At 37.2% G+C, this 18,874-nt stretch overlaps 1 protein-coding gene across 1 annotated transcript in view; it reads right to left on the bottom strand.

The window, feature by feature from the left end:
• Nucleotides 1-7,738: 7,738 nt before the first annotated feature.
• The window catches only part of LOC107588210 (protein Shroom4-like), a 40,838-nt gene continuing 29,702 nt past the window's right edge, over nt 7,739-18,874 (bottom strand). The window contains exons 2-3 of the mRNA XM_016276234.1: nt 13,754-13,916; nt 7,739-7,770 (exon numbers count right to left, since the gene is read on the bottom strand). Coding sequence (XP_016131720.1) covers nt 7,739-7,770; nt 13,754-13,916 — 195 coding nt within the window. The remainder of the gene's footprint in view (nt 7,771-13,753; nt 13,917-18,874) is intronic.

The raw sequence follows: 18,874 nt of genomic DNA, 5'->3' as shown, positions 1-18,874 counted from the left end.
ACCAGTGACATGAGATAGAATACATATTCAATCTTCCTGTTGTATTAGAGCCAATTTATGTTTTTGTACAGTTCTGGCCAACATTTGGCCTTTTGGGACTCTGAAAAAGCCCAATTTCAAAATATCCTGCATAAATGCTAATATTAAAATAAGTCTGCACTAAAGACTGAAAACAGTCTCATTCCCATCTACATGGCACTATACCAAAGAGTCTTAAAATAACAGCTCAAATAGAGAATAAACAGTTTAATTCTTATTCAACACTGGGTGGAACGCTGAGCAAGGCTTTTGGATGTTGGTGGTACTGTTGCTATAGAAATGCTCAGAGGACTGCAGAGAGGCAGGAACCTGAGGACTGGGCGGCTGTTTCTGACAGGCGTCGTGAGGTAAAGACTGAGGAACTGTGTCGCTACTCATATTGTGTTCAGAACAAAGAGTTTCTCTCCTGCATTCCCTTTCTTGTTCTCTCTGCAGTAGTCTTCACAAAATGTCTTGAGTTACTCACAACACTTCAGACAACTCCAGATGTTCTCACAGTATAAGAGAAATATTCTGAGATGAATCCAATCCAAGATGGTTCAGCTTCAGCTTCAAGGTGAAGTTCAGGTCTAATCCATCAGTAGACGTTTCAAGTCAAAGGACAACCCTGAGGTCTGTGTCTGCTGTGAGTGGTCAGTCTTTATCAGGACCCTAATGGCTTCAACGCTCATATGAGTGAAGGTTGGCGGTCATTTAGCTGTCATGAGGCAGTCTGAGGCTCTGACCAGATTCCTAGTCCAGGAAAAAATTATCAGACAAACACTCCCCCCACTTCCCCTCTCAAACAGCAGCTCTCTCTCTCTCAATATTTCAAGTCACAACTGAAGACCAAACATTCAGTCCACTAAAGGGCTTATTCTCTCTCACTCACACACACACACACACACACAACCTCCCACTCACTCGCTCTAATGACATTAGGAGGAGAGGAAGCGGTGCTCAGACGGAGAGGAAACTATGTTTGGGGGAGATAAAGCAGCAAGCCACTGCTAAAATAATACCTAGCGTTCTCTCCTATTATTGTTTGAATGGGGGGAAAATGTGAGGGCCGCTTCCTGTCTCCCTGGGAGAGCAGTCAATTTCAGCCAGTAGTGGTGAGAGAGTGAGGGGTGTGGAGAGAGAGAGAGAGAGAGAGAGAGAGAGAGAGAGAGAGAGAGAGAGAGAACAAATTGGAGGAATAAGACTAAATGATTGAAACGGTGCATTGTCGCGGTCACTCTTTTCAATAGTGAAGAAAGTACAACAATGCAAAGCACATCTGAGAGGCAACAGTGTGTGTTTTGTTATATTCCAGCAACTGCCTGAGAGACAGAGAGAATAAAATGAAGTTTAACTCACATCAGCTGTGCTTAATAAACAGCTTTTCCTGCTCTAATCAGCAGGGCTGATGAAAGTCAGAATGGGGTCAGTCTGATTAACAACTACAACACTGACAATACAAGAAAAACCCAGTAATCATGTGTATAGGACAAATTACAATGGAGCGCAACCTCCCACTAATGGGTTCTTCAGTTGAGACTGTTAACCCAAGGTCAATTTTAAAGGGATAGTTTTCCCACAAATGATAAATTCTGTCATTATGTATTTACCCTTGTGTCTTTGAAGAATGTTGGTAACTAAACTGCCATTGTAATATTTCCCTTGATTACTCATGATTGCCTTTTTATGAGTTTTAAAACTTTGACTGGACAAATACAGTGCATGACGAGCACACAACCTTTTTTTAATAACAGGTCTGTGACCTGTTTTGTCCATCTGTGCAAATGTTGGTATGTAGATCCTCACTGGTTGTTGTTTTCTCAAAAACACAGCAAAAAAAAATGCTCATTTCACAAGTCACTGTGTGACATTTTTATACATTTTTCACAGACATTCCAACACTGTAGCTCCACATCGTGTCACACCGTACTACTGCATCCCAAGTCACATAGCATCCATATGTTATGAATAATTGTAGCATAAATTAAGTGAACTGAAATATGGAGTGTGTACTGTGACAAGATAATTGACCACTACATAGTGACAGGATGTCCTTCTGTTACACACTCCAAAGTGTTTTCTTCACAAAAGAGAACATACTTTTAGGCCATAGTATGAGTAGGCAAATTGGGACGCAGCATATCTTTGACACCACAGATTTGTGGGTAGTACTGCACAACTGTATGGAACATTACTTAAAATGTTTAAAAAGCCATTCAACCAGGGTAAAGCCCTTAAGTGAGTCCATTTCAAAATCATTATTGTTTCTGTTATGCTAGCATGTTAAATTTACATAAAAATTCTTTATAGTAACTAAGATCGTGAGTGATAGGAAAGAAGGGTGGTTAAACCACAAACTGATGATATCTTTAGGTATGATGTCACTGGTTATTGAAACACTGGTGACATGCATGAGTCAGTAGTCCTGCATGCTGTACTCTCTCTTTTGTTTTTTAAACAAATTGGAGGAATAAGACTAAATGATTGAAACGGTGCATTGTCGCGGTCACTCTTTTCAATAGTGAAGAAAGTACAACAATGCAAAGCACATCTGAGAGGCAACAGTGTGTGTTTTGTTATATTCCAGCAACTGCCTGAGAGACAGAGAGAATAAAATGAAGTTTAACTCACATCAGCTGTGCTTAATAAACAGCTTTTCCTGCTCTAATCAGCAGGGCTGATGAAAGTCAGAATGGGGTCAGTCTGATTAACAACTACAACACTGACAATACAAGAAAAACCCAGTAATCATGTGTATAGGACAAATTACAATGGAGCGCAACCTCCCACTAATGGGTTCTTCAGTTGAGACTGTTAACCCAAGGTCAATTTTAAAGGGATAGTTTTCCCACAAATGATAAATTCTGTCATTATGTATTTACCCTTGTGTCTTTGAAGAATGTTGGTAACTAAACTGCCATTGTAATATTTCCCTTGATTACTCATGATTGCCTTTTTATGAGTTTTAAAACTTTGACTGGACAAATACAGTGCATGACGAGCACACAACCTTTTTTTAATAACAGGTCTGTGACCTGTTTTGTCCATCTGTGCAAATGTTGGTATGTAGATCCTCACTGGTTGTTGTTTTCTCAAAAACACAGCAAAAAAAAATGCTCATTTCACAAGTCACTGTGTGACATTTTTATACATTTTTCACAGACATTCCAACACTGTAGCTCCACATCGTGTCACACCGTACTACTGCATCCCAAGTCACATAGCATCCATATGTTATGAATAATTGTAGCATAAATTAAGTGAACTGAAATATGGAGTGTGTACTGTGACAAGATAATTGACCACTACATAGTGACAGGATGTCCTTCTGTTACACACTCCAAAGTGTTTTCTTCACAAAAGAGAACATACTTTTAGGCCATAGTATGAGTAGGCAAATTGGGACGCAGCATATCTTTGACACCACAGATTTGTGGGTAGTACTGCACAACTGTATGGAACATTACTTAAAATGTTTAAAAAGCCATTCAACCAGGGTAAAGCCCTTAAGTGAGTCCATTTCAAAATCATTATTGTTTCTGTTATGCTAGCATGTTAAATTTACATAAAAATTCTTTATAGTAACTAAGATCGTGAGTGATAGGAAAGAAGGGTGGTTAAACCACAAACTGATGATATCTTTAGGTATGATGTCACTGGTTATTGAAACACTGGTGACATGCATGAGTCAGTAGTCCTGCATGCTGTACTCTCTCTTTTGTTTTTTAACACCCAAACATACAATTAGTCTGTTAGCAGTAGGGATGTAACGGTATGACAATTTCTTATCACGGTTATAGTGACCAAAATTATCACGGTTGTCAGTATTATCACGGTATTGTTCAAATGTGCTGGAGATGTTAAAAAAGTACTGACACATAAATCAATTCACCAATTTTTATATTTAAAAATCAACAAACAACAAATACAATGACTTTTTGTTTGCATAATCACTAAAACAATAACATTACCAATGATGTTCGGATTTTAAATGACAACAGTTTAATAGCATGTTGAAATATCTAATGTAAATGTTCAAATAAAGCTTTGAAAAAGTTTCATAATAAGGGAAACCTCACATTTCAGCCTTTAAAAAAAAGGAAAGATATGTCAAAATGATAATTGATTAATAAATGATTATATGTATTTTATCTGTTCCATAAATAATTCTAGATAACTTATCTGAATTGTTTAAATGTGTAGAGTCTACATAAGCTTGTTTTCATCAACCAGTCAAAATTTACTGCAGGGCATGCAAATTCGGTGCATTTTTGGCCAGACAGAAACTGCACACAGGCTGAATGTAAATATAAGTCTCTGTAAATCCACTCGCTGGCAGCAGGTGGCGCTTATGGAAAAGCTGAATTAGAGCGGTTTCCCGTAAACTCCGTGGACAAAGCAGTATTGCGATTAAGAACACTTCCTTTAGGTATTACATGGAGTGAAGATGAAAACAAAATGCCATCGAATCGTTTCTGAAGACAGTCAGAACCCTCAGAGGTACATTCATATAATAAATTAATTCATATATTCATTTGTATAATTCCCTTAGCACTTTCCGCCCTGTTTTCACTCAAAACGAAACTACTCTGCGTGCTGTGCGCATGTGAGACGGTTACTTAAAACTGTGCTTTATGCTGGACAGTATTTATTTATCGTGAGTTGTTCATTTCGCAGTAATCTAATACGGTTTTAATGATAATTAAAATATGAAACGGTAATACTAACCGTGGGGAATTTTATCATGATTTATCATCAAACCGGTAATTGTTAAATCCATAGTTAGCAGTCCTCTCGGTCTTACTGCAGGGGATACTTAACTTACCATGTCCATATATAATTAGTACCTTATTCAAGAATAACACACTGATCAAGAATATTGCATTTATTTAGATTGTAAAGCAGATTGTAATGTAATAACTAAACCATATTATTCTCTGTCATTTCAATTTCTTTGTGCTAACAAAGTATAAAATTGTTTCATAGTACTGGTACTACTAAGTATTTTTAAACTTTGTACCATGTTTCTTCCATGTGTATGTCCCTAAATCAAATGGACCGTTCACCTCAAATTAACTATTAGCTTGAAGCCTATATAAATCATATGCAACAAGGTCATTAAAATAAAATAAAACACACACACACACCTCTCACTGCTTTCAATCCATGCAATTAGCATCGTTTGTTCTCTGGTTGCCCGCTTCCCGAAAACAGCGAGTGAGACGCACAGGCTGCATTCCATGTAATCACCCAGGCTTTTACCAATACGGCCACAACGAAAAAGCCAGGCCAGGAAGGGAGCAGCCATGAGCTGTGCTCTCCAGCACAATAGCTTGTTTGTTATTTTGGATTCTCTTTCACTCTGATTTTAAAGTACTTTCTAAGGGGAAAGAATGCATGTAAAAATGCATCTTGGCCTAAAAGCTTATCAGCCACATAAAACCCTTCCGAACTACTTTGGACAGAAAAACAAAACAGAGAGATGTGCCAGGTCATGACCCCCATGCCCTTTAATCATAAGAGCATAAAGTGAATGAATAAAAGTATGGAAGTCTGCCGACTCAGTCTTAACAAAAATGATAACAACAGATGTTAAAACAGATGCTCAGCAGTTCACAAGGCTTCACAGTTTACACCAATGATAACACCACAGTTTGTTTACACTTTCCCTGGCAACTGAACAGAAGTTAATCTAACTGATGGCCTACATCTTGTCCATATGACCAGAGTTATATCACAGAATGGTTTTACCATGATGAGAGAAGGCAAACTATTGTGTGGCACTCTGGGGTACTGGGCCTGTTAATAAAAAAAGAAGCCATTTCAATGTGCACAGTCGTTCCGACTGCTTTACAATCTATATAAATAGATTGGGACTGTAATGCAATCCCAAAGGACAAACCAACACATGGAGAACTGTCTGGATTGATCACTTGACACGTTCCAGGAAAAGGAACATGTCTGCTTTGTCCATTACCATTGAAATATAAGACTCACACACCATTCACTAATTACTCATTCCAAACCATATTGATTTTTGCTGGATATTTAATTGTGCATGCTCATTTATCCTATTTTAAGTGGGCATTATATGACAGCAAAGGAAAAGTTAATCTTTACAAACACTAATAATTTATTAACACAATAAATGCTTCTATAATGCTGTGATGCCTAAAGCTTGATATTAGTTTTTATTGTATTATCTTATTTATTTAGACAAAAAAAAACATAGAATTTTAGTATCAGCCAACACATTAAAATCAGTGCATCCCTAATATATACTGTACATGTACAGAAATCCTTCCTGTGCACTTAACAAAAGACAACAAAGAGGGCCGTATACTATAAATTCTGTGCATAGAAATCTGATCAAAAACATGTTATACACTAACACCACACCATACAGTGTGGTTGGCAGGCATGTTGAAAGTTTTGGAATCTGAAAGGTCTTAAGAGTTTTGTTCCTAATATGTGGAAAGTCAGGAGGGGGGTGGTGGTCTTGGGAATGCAAGGAATGTCCATTGTTTTGCCATTGAGTCTCCTTTGTTCTTTCTTGTTCCTTAGCGCAGCGGGCAAGGTCTTACCATAAGACTGCTTTTTCTAGAAGCTTCCTGAGTTTGCTATCTCTGTTCTTCATAACTCTCCCCCACGGCCTCTCCAAACCACAAGATCGTAAACTCATAAAGTGAAGTGCAACTGGGGTTTCTCCCAGAGAGACCAGGCAACCTTTGATAAATGATGACTGAAGTGGCTCTACACACTTTATTTCCTCATGAGAGCAGTGGTGCTTACAACTTTAATATCAGCATTTGGCCAGTTGGCTTCTTACAGTAGATTACAGCCACTGTAATGTGAATTGCACATGGCTAAATATGTCATTTATTAACTTCTCTTTTTCTATTTAAACTCTACCAAAAATGCTAAGACATGGAAAATTGGTAATGTTCAAATGTAATGTGTGTAATTTATCACTTTTTTTCCTTATCCCAATAGTGTGAACACTGTGGTGCTTTCAAAAAATTCTTGTTTGACTGAGCAGCCCAACATGGACGTCAATTTGTGGCTCAACCAAAGACGCAAGTGGTTTAAAGGGAATTTTGAAAATTCTACCATCATTTATTCCCCTTCATGTTGTTTCAAGACTTTCTTCTATGAAAAACAAAAGAAGATATTTTGAAGGATGCTGGGGTCCAAACAACATCGGACCCCACTGGGTTTCATTGTATGGACAAGAAAAGGTTTTCTTCTATATCTAAGCTGTCCCTTTATGAAATCAAATTTGGGTAATTATTTTTGCAATTGCCTTTGGTACCACTTGCAGGTCAGAAATTACACAAATCATTTTTAAGATTAATGCTGTTATGTATGGATAATCTAGTGCAATAGTTTTCTCTGGCAAATGGTGTAGAACCAATGTGCCAATTCCTCAATAAATCCAGACGGATATGCTAAAGCAAGACAGCAACACTTCCCTCCCTCACATGTCTTTGCTGTGAAGACCTACGCTTCCTTTAAGTCTGAACATGTGTGTTTGGGAATCTGAATATCTTTAAACTACATATTTACAGTCCAAATATGGTCTGCGCTTCAAACTTGACTTGAGACAGGGACAAAATACACATTTTAAAACAGTTCTTCCGCCCCTGACAATGGTTATTTGCTGTAAATAAACATTTCTGTCCCATGGTTCCCAGCCCAGCTCCTAAAGCTGCTATTACAGTCAGCATGTGTAACAGGAAGTGGGAGTAGCAACTAGGAGGAACCAGACATCCAGAAATTTCAGAAGCACACTGTTCTCTGTGCCAAGATGGCACCACTCCTCCAGGCAGAGCACATCAAGTTTAGATAACCTCGATAGATAGGGTGTACTTTCTTTCGGTGTGTAGAATATACATGTTCATACTTTAAAATAACTAGACATGTACGCAACTCAAAAGGTGAAGACACAAACACTGAACTAATGTGTGCAATTAAAAGTTTGGGTCCAGTGAACAAAGTGCATGAAATCTGCATTCCAGACAGCTGCTGCTGAACAATAGAAAGTGTGTGTGTGCAGGAAAACAATACAGTGTGTCTCTGGACACGGCACACCACAAACATCCTTTAACCGTACAGCACTCCTTCCCATTCACAAAGAGAAGCCGGGGGCACAACAGCTCTGTTTAAAAAATATGTCATTACTGAAAAATATCAATAAAACAATTTTGTCATTTAAAATGTTTTTGTTTTTTTTACACCAGATCTCAACCAGGGGACCAGGACCCTTTAGGAGGCCTCAGCAAACCTCCAGGGGGGACCCAATAAGTCTTAAATTTTTTAAAATGTAATTACATTAAATTAATCTTAATTAAAATGCGAAAAAACAACAACAACATTAAACTGACATCACATTTATGAGTTATTTTTATTACAAAAGAAGTACTAGAGGTACATTTTAGCATAGGTATGAGGGTCTTTGAATAATGTCTTGTACAATTACACAATATTTATGCATGCTGTGTATTTTTATACTTTTGGAATACTGCGATGTTAGATCAGATGTTCCACCCTGCAAAAACCCAATTTCAGGTCAATTTCTAATGATTGACAGGGAGATTGGCATAAAACATAAACACAAACACACAAACATCTCTATCTTGGTGCTAACTGAATAGTCATACATTCCTTGGCCTTTAAATGGAGGTGGAAATGAGCCCTGCGTGATGCATGTGATCTTTACTGACGTCCAAAGAGGAACACACACACACTATTACAAAAACCTCACATTCACAGTCATACTTAAAGGCACAACATGTAAGATTTTTTTATTAAAATATCCAAAAACCACTTTGCTGACTTGTGTACTTACATTATCCCAAATGTTTCGAAGAATGTTTAAATCCAGAGAAATAAGCAATTATAACTAGTGACACGGACCGTGTCTATAGTGTCATTGTGTCGCCTGCCAATGACGTCACAAACCCTCGATTTCCGGTTTTGTTTTGTAGAAAACATGGAAACACCAAAGTGCTTTAATATGTTGTGCATTATGCACAACATATTAAATGTTTAATATATTTATAAATATAAACATTCATATATTTAATAGACCGGTGACGACTGCACAGAGTAGCATTATAACAGAATTTTCAAATGTATCTAGTACGATAAAACAGTGCTGCTTTTTTCCCCCCACATACGCACGACCGGAAGGAGCGGAAGCGGTCGACTGTGGGATAATAAAAGCTCCACTGCTTTCGAGCCGTGTGTCATGCTCGTTCAGTGGCCTCGTTTCACTTTGACGGCTTTCAGCCTCACCCTGCTTCATTCTACTACGTTAATAAATCATTAGCTCATCTATGAACATGATTTCTGCCCGAGTCCCATCAGATTGCTTCGGCTGTGGGGATGAAGACGACAACTCCCATGATTCCACACTCCGTCATCAAACTACGCCTTTGCCTCTTTGTTTATTTTGATTATACGCCCTCTAGCGTCCATAAGTCCATTCTTTCAGCTATAAATCAGCTATGAAGAATATCTTTTTCACACACAAAATAACCGCAGAAAACTCATACAACTCTTCACCTTTTTAGATGTTGTAAAAGGGTAAATTTTGCGTTTTTTGCTAAAGGTTAAAGGTGAGGAACTGTGACTATGAAAAGTCGGCAAAGCTGTTTGAATGCTCTCATAATACAGACACACGATTTAAAACATGGTGGCAACTGCATTGGCCTTAAATGACACAGCTCTGCCTATGTTAGATTGATTGCCAAGTATGAATAAACATGGATTCTAACAAAGCCAACGCATTAGCTTTATACAAAAACAGGCTGCATGCAAAAAGACAAAATATACAGTGATGGTCTATCCACACAGAACAGCCAAATCTAATGCCTTGAAGGTGTCCCGCTGGTGTAACAAGCCCACAAACAAAAGAATACAAAACACACACACACACACACACACACACACACACACACACACAAAGAGAGTAGCATGTGCTGCCTAGAAAACCACAGCAAGAGGGAAACCACAGGCAGGGTAATAACACTAAGACTGCAGCGTTTCTGACTTGCCGCCAAATAAATGGATGTAAAAAGAAAAGGATTTTTTACATCTCTACACCCCTCTCCTCTCCCGCTCTCCTCACTCCTGAACCTCTGACTCTGTGGCTAGCTTCTGCAGAGCTGGTGTTTGGATGGCTATCCTAAACCTGGAGGTTTAAAAGTTCAGTTTTTCTTTGACAAAGTATTTTAACAGTCTGTGACTGTAATTCCAAAATCTTATACTTTAAGTGCACTCAAGTAGGTTATGTTTTGTGAAAAATCTCGTGAGAATTAGTGTTTTGAGAATCTTTTGAGTGAGGGCTTGGACAAAAATAAACAGCATATTAGATTAGTTTATTTACTACAGATAAGATAACTACAGAATGTCAAGAGCTTAAAGGATGTTGAGAGATTGAGAATGAAGGTAAAGTTTATAAAATTAGGTCATCGAAGTTTAAGAATATTGAATCTATAGGCTAGTGTGAGGTTATAAAAGTCTTGCAGAAACTGTTGTTGATTTAAAAAAAGGTTATACATGCTACAGAATTCTTAGTGTTTCGAGAATGAGGTTATTAGAGATTAAAACTAAAATTTTAGACAATATGTAATGGCATATATAAAAAAATCTATACAATTTTATCTAAAATTTCACAAAATGACAAGAGAATTTTGTTACAATGGTTACATAGAATTTTGATGACAGAATATCTCATAATAGAATTAACCTACAGAGATTATAGAATGTTGAGTGGTTTTAAAGTGACAAACTTTTTAGAGCATATAGAATAATGTTATACAGCCTACATAATTTTAAGAAGCTACAGAATAAGGTTATAGAATGTTGAGAGGTTTTAAAATGATAAACTCTTGAGAGGATATATAATGAGATTATTCAGATTACAAAATTTTGAGAGGCTACAGAATGAGACTAGAAAATACGGAGATGTTAGAATGAGGTTTCAGAATATTTAATAGAGAAAATGAGGTTATAAAAGCTTTAGAATATTGAAACTGTTGGTTAAAAGAATTAAGAGAGGAGAATGTGGGTTTATAGAGCAGGAAGAAGGGAGGACAGTATAAATACGTGAGCGAGGAGAAAGAAGATGACAGAGGGAGGTGTGTGGGATGTACACTCAGCTGTCTGGTAGCTGCTAATGCAGTGAGGCCTCAACACACTGGAATGTGCTGGACTCAGCCGACTGGATGTCCAGTCCAGACTCAAAAACAACACACACACAGCACCTCATTTACCCTGCACACATAAAACTAGCAATAAAAGGTAAACATTTATCACAAACTGCATGCGAATTCATCAATAAAATTCTTCAAATGTTTCTGACTGTGCGTATGTTTCGGTTAGAGACCTCGCCTGCACCTCTGCACACAGATGCTTTCACATGATGCTTTGCCTGTCCACATGCTTGGAAAGGGAAAAACCCCTTTGGTCAGACTGAATGGACTAACACTTACCTGGATACAGCTTAAAAACGTATTTTCTGATAACTAGGAGTTATACTGACATCAGAAGATCTGATCCTACATCAGGCCACTCTGAGTGAGTCAAACAGGGTGTGTCAGTCAATTTTGTCTGTCACAGGTGACGAAACTCTCTTGTCTGCCAAACTCTGCTGACGTCAACTCGCATCACGCCAGCTAAAATAAACAACAGATACATAATCAGAGGCTACTGGTGGATTTAACCACTGTGCAGATGCTCTCCCTGTATATCCTGGTCACATCCTCTAGGTGTGATGTTTCAGAACTCAAAACGGCATATTCACTCTAAGTGTGTGATCACATTAGTGAAATTTAGCTAAATTTTGCAGGCAAAAAAGGCCTATTTGTCTACTGTCAATAGTGTAGCGATGTACAGTATGAAGCACAGCTCACACAGAAGTCACTTTCAAACCAACGCAGCAAATTCGCAAGACAAACTGAAGCCAACGCAAAATCTGCATTGGGAACTCATCAGTGGTGTATAAAGTACAGATATCTTACCAGAAAATGACTTTGGTAGAAGTTGAAGTCACCGTTTAGAATATTACTTGAGTAAAAGTCTTAAAGTATGTGATATTTATTGTACTTAAGTACAAAAAGTATTTTTTAAAAATATTTAACATACTTAAGTATTGAAAGTAAAAGTACTAGTGAATGCAAAATGGAAAAGAAGCAAATAAATAAATATATATATATATATATGTTCATACACAGCTTGAGTAGCAAGATTGTGTTCAGTTTTAACTCTTTCTTCCATTTTGTATTTTTGGGTAAGAATAAGAAGCACTTCATCCAGTACTTAGTTTCTTTCATTCCAACATAAGAAATAATTTCTGGAATCTGCATCTGAAATAGCATTTAGATGTATTTACACAGTTTATGTATCTCAGAGGTGACATTGATGCATTTACACTGCACTTACAGATGCATAAATAATGTTTTGTTTTTAACATAAAACGTTGAATAGTGATATTTGAAATATCATGGAAACAAAGTAAACATGGGAAAAAATTGTCGAAATGTGAAATTAAAACCGACAGTAGGTGGCAGCAAGTGACTGTTAATGAGTGAGTCATTGAGATTCAACCGATTCATTCAAACGACTGATTCATTCAGGAACAAAGTATTTGACTGTTAATGAGTGAATCACTGAATCATTTATTCAACCAATTCGTTCAAAAAGCTGATTCATTCAATAAGTAAACACCATTGCTCAGAGACGCAAAACAGTGCTGTGATCTTTGTTTGGAACTATTTTTGTTGGCAAAATTGAACAAAACAAGCAATATTATGTCTAAAATGTAAGTCACTTATTGCTAACTTTACTGAACTTCTATAAAATGATTATTAAATTTGTTATCATGCTGATATCTGCATGACAGAAAAAAACGGTACTCTTTGTGTGACATAGATTAAGTTTACTATATTAAATTATACAAATATAAAAAGCATACATAAGCATTTTTGCTGTCTACAATTTAGAATGCCTTGAATTTTGAGCATTAATAGACTAATAAATCACGTGCATGCACACGGTGTTTGATTTGGTGATATAGCCAACTTGATAATGTCAGATCGCACATCATTACAACAACACTGTATATCGCACACCCCAGACTCAACTTGAGTGGAAAATGAATGATCCACGGTTGTGCGCGCACTTGTTTGCACATGAGGTGTTTTTTAGGAGTCTAACTTGCAAACGCCAGACCACTGATTCGTCAAACCTGCTTTCCTGCAGTCCGTGTTCTTCTGACAGTTTTGTAGTAAGTAACGAATATGCTTCGAGGAAATGTAAAGTACAGATACTCCCAAAAAATACTCAAGTACTGTAATGAAGTATTATTACTTCGTTACATCACACCACTGGAATCATTCACCCTCACACATACGTTAGCGTAAAAAGTTGTGGGTATCTTTATATCTCCTCACACAAGCACTTGCCAATGTGGGCATCTATTGCTTTTGCTGTCAGTAGTTTGTTGCTGTTCTTGTTCCGTCTCATCCATTTCTTTTCCAACTGTGAAGCAATGGCCCAGGCACATGTTGCCACATTGTGGACAAACTAATTAGTGCAACAACAAAAAAATAATAATAATAAAAGCGCATGTGCAAGCTGGGCATACAGCATATGCACAACAGTGAATGTGACCGCACCTGAAGTTTACTTAAAGTGTTACTGCACTTTAAGTCAGCATATGTGTGTGTACCGTCTGCGTACCTTCGGACGACGATTTTGAGAACCCTGTAAGAACCTTTGATGAGGATGAGAGCTTCTTGACGGGAGCCGTAGAGAGCAGAGCCGTTAATGTTCACCAGTTCATCCCCCACTCTCAACTTCTTACACTGAGCTGCCTTTCCTCCCTCTTCTATCTATAGAAGAGAGAGAGAGAGAGAGAGAGAAACGGGTTAAGGTTAAATATTATATTTATATACGTGTCATATACATTCAAACACACCATAGAGGGAGAAAACTAATTTCTGAGGTCTTCTGAAGAAAAAGGCCATATTATAACAGATTCTATTCTTCATGACGGGACTTACAGATAAGCACGTTTACCCACACAGCCTTGTCCATTTCACATGTAATCACTTCCTTTTTTTAAAAACTTAGGACAGAGGGATCAGAAGTCAAATATGCATACAACGTATACAGCCATTCATCAAACATGCATACAGAGTAGACTCACAATACCAAGTTATTCCATTAGGGACCCTCCTACAGAAAATAGGACAAAGGGTCAAAGATCAGCTCCAAAGCCACGTAATTCCCATACACAAAATATTAGCCTAGTCAAAACATACACGATCACACTTTCACTCAGTCACGCACATATAAATCTCAGCTTCCAACATAAACACACACCTTTCAAGTTTTGCAGACACATACATTACAACAGAGTATCATATTCATTTTTAGGTCTTACATTAGAGCCCACTTCTCTTCAAAACAAATCCTACCATCAAAACACACAGCTAATGCCACAAAGCTTTCAAACTGAAGTCACATTTCTCTTTTTAGCAGCCACCGTTATGGTGTGAATCAGGGTATTGAAACAACAGGCCTGTAGCCCATATTCGGCCCCAGAAATGCATTTTTACTAGAGTGTTAATAAGTTTACCAATATACAGTAGGCTAATATATACTATACAGTTTTTCCCTTCATAAACGTCTTAAATTATAAAATGGTTCATGATGAAATCTAATTTAATTTAAATAGTTAGTAGATAGCAGTTAGTAGATAGTAGTTTAAACATAGAATGGTGCTTGCAATGCCAAAGTAATGGGTTTGAGTCCCTGGGAATGCTTGAATGCACTTTGGATAAAAGCGTCTGCCAAATGCATACATATAAAACTAAATAAGAAATCATAAAGGTTTACTCTATAAATCACAAAGACTGTGTTAAATATGTTTATAGTGCATTTTCACTGTATTTTTGATAAGTTCAGCATGCAACGTGATGTAAAATCTGGCTATTTTTTTCTTTATTTTGCAGCAGAACCAGTAAACATACTCGAGAGTAAAAAAAAACACATTTGGATACACATGCGATCATTTTGCAACAAGTGAGCCCCTGTGTTTCAACAATGAAACCAAATCTTTCTGAAACATGTTCACACACTTTACCATTTTGTAAGACTCACCAATGCCAACTGCCGGCCTGCATTGTAGAGTAAACATATGCACATGTGTTGTGTGTGAATGTGTGTATGTGGTGAGCATTGCAGGAATATTTTTGTGTGGTTTTTGAGGAGATCAAAGACAGAACATGTCCAGAGGGGCATAAAGGAAATATTCATGCGGCCGGAATAAAATGCTTGGTGGGGGACAGTGAGTGTCGGGATGTGGGTAGAGTTCATACTTCACAAAATATTCAGATTTTGTCTCATAAGCAGGTCCAGAACAGGGTCTGGAGACATTTAGCATTTTCTGTGCTGATCGTGGGGGAAAATCTGCAGAAATCTGTGAAATGAATTTGGATGGGATGTTTAAACAGACCTGAGAATACCCAGTAGCTAGCTGAATGCATACTCAAATAAGCCAACATATTTAATAACCGGAATATGTAAGAAGTAGTTTGTGCATGACAGACATTCTTATTCTGTGGGAACCTGCAAAGTTCAGCAAATCAACTGTTCACTTGTCAACAGGGGCGGACTTACCCATTAGGTAAAGGTAGGCGACCGGCGCCTTGGGCCCCCAAAAGCCAAGGGCCCCCTAAAATGCTTTTCTTATAGGAGATGCGCATTAAGCGCTGACACGCAAACGGTTGCGGTTTACGGTGTTTATTACCACGACAACCGTCCAAGTTGAACGTGCTTTTTGTGTATCCTGCTTGAAGGAGATGAAAATATTATGCATCTGAAGCTGTAATTAAATACTGAGAAACAGTGTATTATATGTTTATAATTGTTTTAAATGCCGCTTACTCATTTATGAGAAGGAACCAAGCAGAGGACACATACGCAGTTACTTTTTTGGTTGATATAATCCTTAGGTGTGTAAATGTATAATTGCCTTTCATAATTTTTTTAATTTTATATAAATTTGTAGTTAAAATAAAAGTATTTTAACGTTTAGAAGTAGATAGCCTTTGCACACATGCTTACGCTGGTAACTCATCAGTGGACTTTCCTCATCAATATAGGCTATATTTTTTTCACACTTTTCTCATTCTATATTTCTGACGTTCCAAAAGCGCCTCCTACTGGCAGAGAATGAATGTTCATTTTCAATAATCCAGTCTGTAGTTTTTGTTCAGACCAATGCGAAAATCCACCCACATAACCCCATTTTAAATTAATATAATAATTTATACTTCTGACTCACCCCTGGTTTAAACGCTCAATTGTGAGGTTTATCATTTTATAATTTATTTTGTTTTTGTGAAAACCTGTATCTCATCTGTAAATCAGTTGCTATTTCGTGGTCTACAACATGAAAGAAAGCCATTATAACATGTACATGAAAAATGTAGAAACATTGGACACAACTATGGGGCACCATTGTGCAACAGCAAGTTGATCTGGGAAAATGTGTGCAAATGTATAGAGCCCCATTCCTATATTTTGCCTGGGGCCCCCAATTCACTAAATCTGCCCCTGCTTGTCAACTCAAGTGAGCTGAAAGAGCAAACACTTCAAAGAGACCAGAGATGTTTTTAGGACACAGAAGAAAACAGAAGATAAGAAAAGGTCAAGACAGACTAGTGGTGTGAGATATTGGGGGGGGGGGATTATTATATCTATTATATTATAATTATGAATTATATCTCGATGTGACGAGTGGGAGCGGGGCCGAGAGCCGTGGGAACGGAGCGAGGCCGGTGGAGTAATTGATAATGAGTGACACCTGCACCATTCACCGGTCTCGAGTCCCACGGAGGAGCTCCAGAAGGATAAAAGGAGGAGTGACGACAGTGAAAGACGAGACAGAACCAGGCCTGGACTTTATTTTGTAACACAGTTCGTAGTTCGGGAAGAAGGAGGCGGGAACCGGCGAACATTTAAGATTTTAATAATAAAATAAACAAACACAAAATTAAAGTAAAGCGGCAGCCCCTCGCAGACGACTGCTGCACACAAAAGACAAAATAATGTCCAGGCCTGGTCCTCTCTCGTCTTTCACTGTCATCACTCCTCCTTTTATCCTTCCGGAGCTCCTCCGTGGGACTCAAGACCGGTGAGTGGTGCAGGTGTCGCTCATTATCAATTAGTCCACCGGCCCCGCTCCCACACGTCACACTCGATATTTTGGGAGGATTTTTTTGTTTTGGGATATATCAGAGCTGTACGTTAACTTTTTTTGCACATAGCACTGGTGCTACAGAGGTTGAAAGTTTTGTAGCACAGGCCAAACAGTTGTAGCACAAGTTAGGGGTAGGCAATATGGAAAAATATCATATCACCATTTTATTCAGGAATATCACGATTCAATCACAATTCTTTGTCATGTTGGTTTGACTATTTTGCAAGTTGCCTGAGCAGTACAGCCAATCTAATTTCCCTATTGTAAAAAAAAAAGCCTTTCATTGTAACACAATATAAAATAAAAAAGAATGACAGACATTTAGGCCAAAGTGGGCGAAGATAAAAATCAGGGTTTCTACAGAAATGAACAAGTTAAATGTAAGACTTTAAGACCTTTTTAATACCACCTTGTATGAAATTTAAGACCTAAACCTGTAATGGAAATACAAATTTTATTACATACATATATGTAATATTTAATATGTTTAAATTAAAAAGAAAACACAATATCATTGCTGTGATAAATTATATTTATTACTACGATATACAGTGAACTTTTCATGTCAGCAGACAATATTCCATACAAAATATCCCTGCAAAAATTTTTTTGGTGGAGTAAACTATTTATTCTGAAGCAATATTTTCATCAGTGTTCTATCAGCTTTTACACACTTAAATCTGCATATTTTTATTTACCTTTACAAAGGCCTATTTTTAACCTTTTTAGATGTATGCATCATCTTTCATGTCAAATTATTACAATTTATCAATAAATTCAATATACACTATTGGGCTGCTACCAGTCAGATTAAATAATTTACACTGCAAATAACAATAATTACAACTGCAATAAATAATGTTATGAGATTAATGTTTTAAATGCTTTTATGAATATACAAATAAGAAATGTTGAGGGGAAAAATGCATACTTTTCAACATACTTCTCAACTAAACTAAAGTAAGTGACGGTAAGACACTGAGTAAGACATTGGCATTGAGTCATTCATTCAACTGATTGAGTGTGTTATCATGCTGGTATCTTAAGGACTTTCGTGGACAGCTGACTCCTAAAGTTTTTGATATTCTTCATATTCTGTGTGGTGGTCAGATAGAAATTAATCTTTTCCAATAAGTTTAAATTGATTTTTACCTTTTATGGGTTTATGGGCATTTATAAAGCAATTTTTTTCTATAGGCCTAATGTGCATTATCTTTTGAGTCAAATTCTTACATTTAACTTTTTAACTTGTGAAATAAGTAATTTGGGCTGTTACCAAGCAAATGAAATCAGTATTAACAAAATTCATCTTTGCAATCCAGACATAAGCTGCATCTGAAGTGGCAATTAGAAGTATTTACACACTGTTTAACGCAGAACATTAATCATTTAACCTGCAGTTACAAATGCAAAAAATAATGTTTTGACATATTAAACAAAACGCTGAATACTGATATTTGAAATGATTTAAAAAAATGAAAAGATACTTTAAATGTGAAATTAAAACCGCCAGTAGGTGGCAGCAAGTCACTGTTAATAAGTGAGTCATTGCGATTGAACCGAATCATTTAAACAGTTGAT

The sequence above is a fragment of the Sinocyclocheilus grahami genome, unplaced genomic scaffold, assembly GCF_001515645.1.
Source record: "Sinocyclocheilus grahami isolate Dianchi unplaced genomic scaffold, SAMN03320097.WGS_v1.1 scaffold99.1, whole genome shotgun sequence".
NCBI lineage: Eukaryota > Metazoa > Chordata > Actinopteri > Cypriniformes > Cyprinidae > Sinocyclocheilus > Sinocyclocheilus grahami.
Note: the sequence above shows the minus strand (reverse complement) of the source record. Positions and strands in the feature narration are given on the sequence as shown.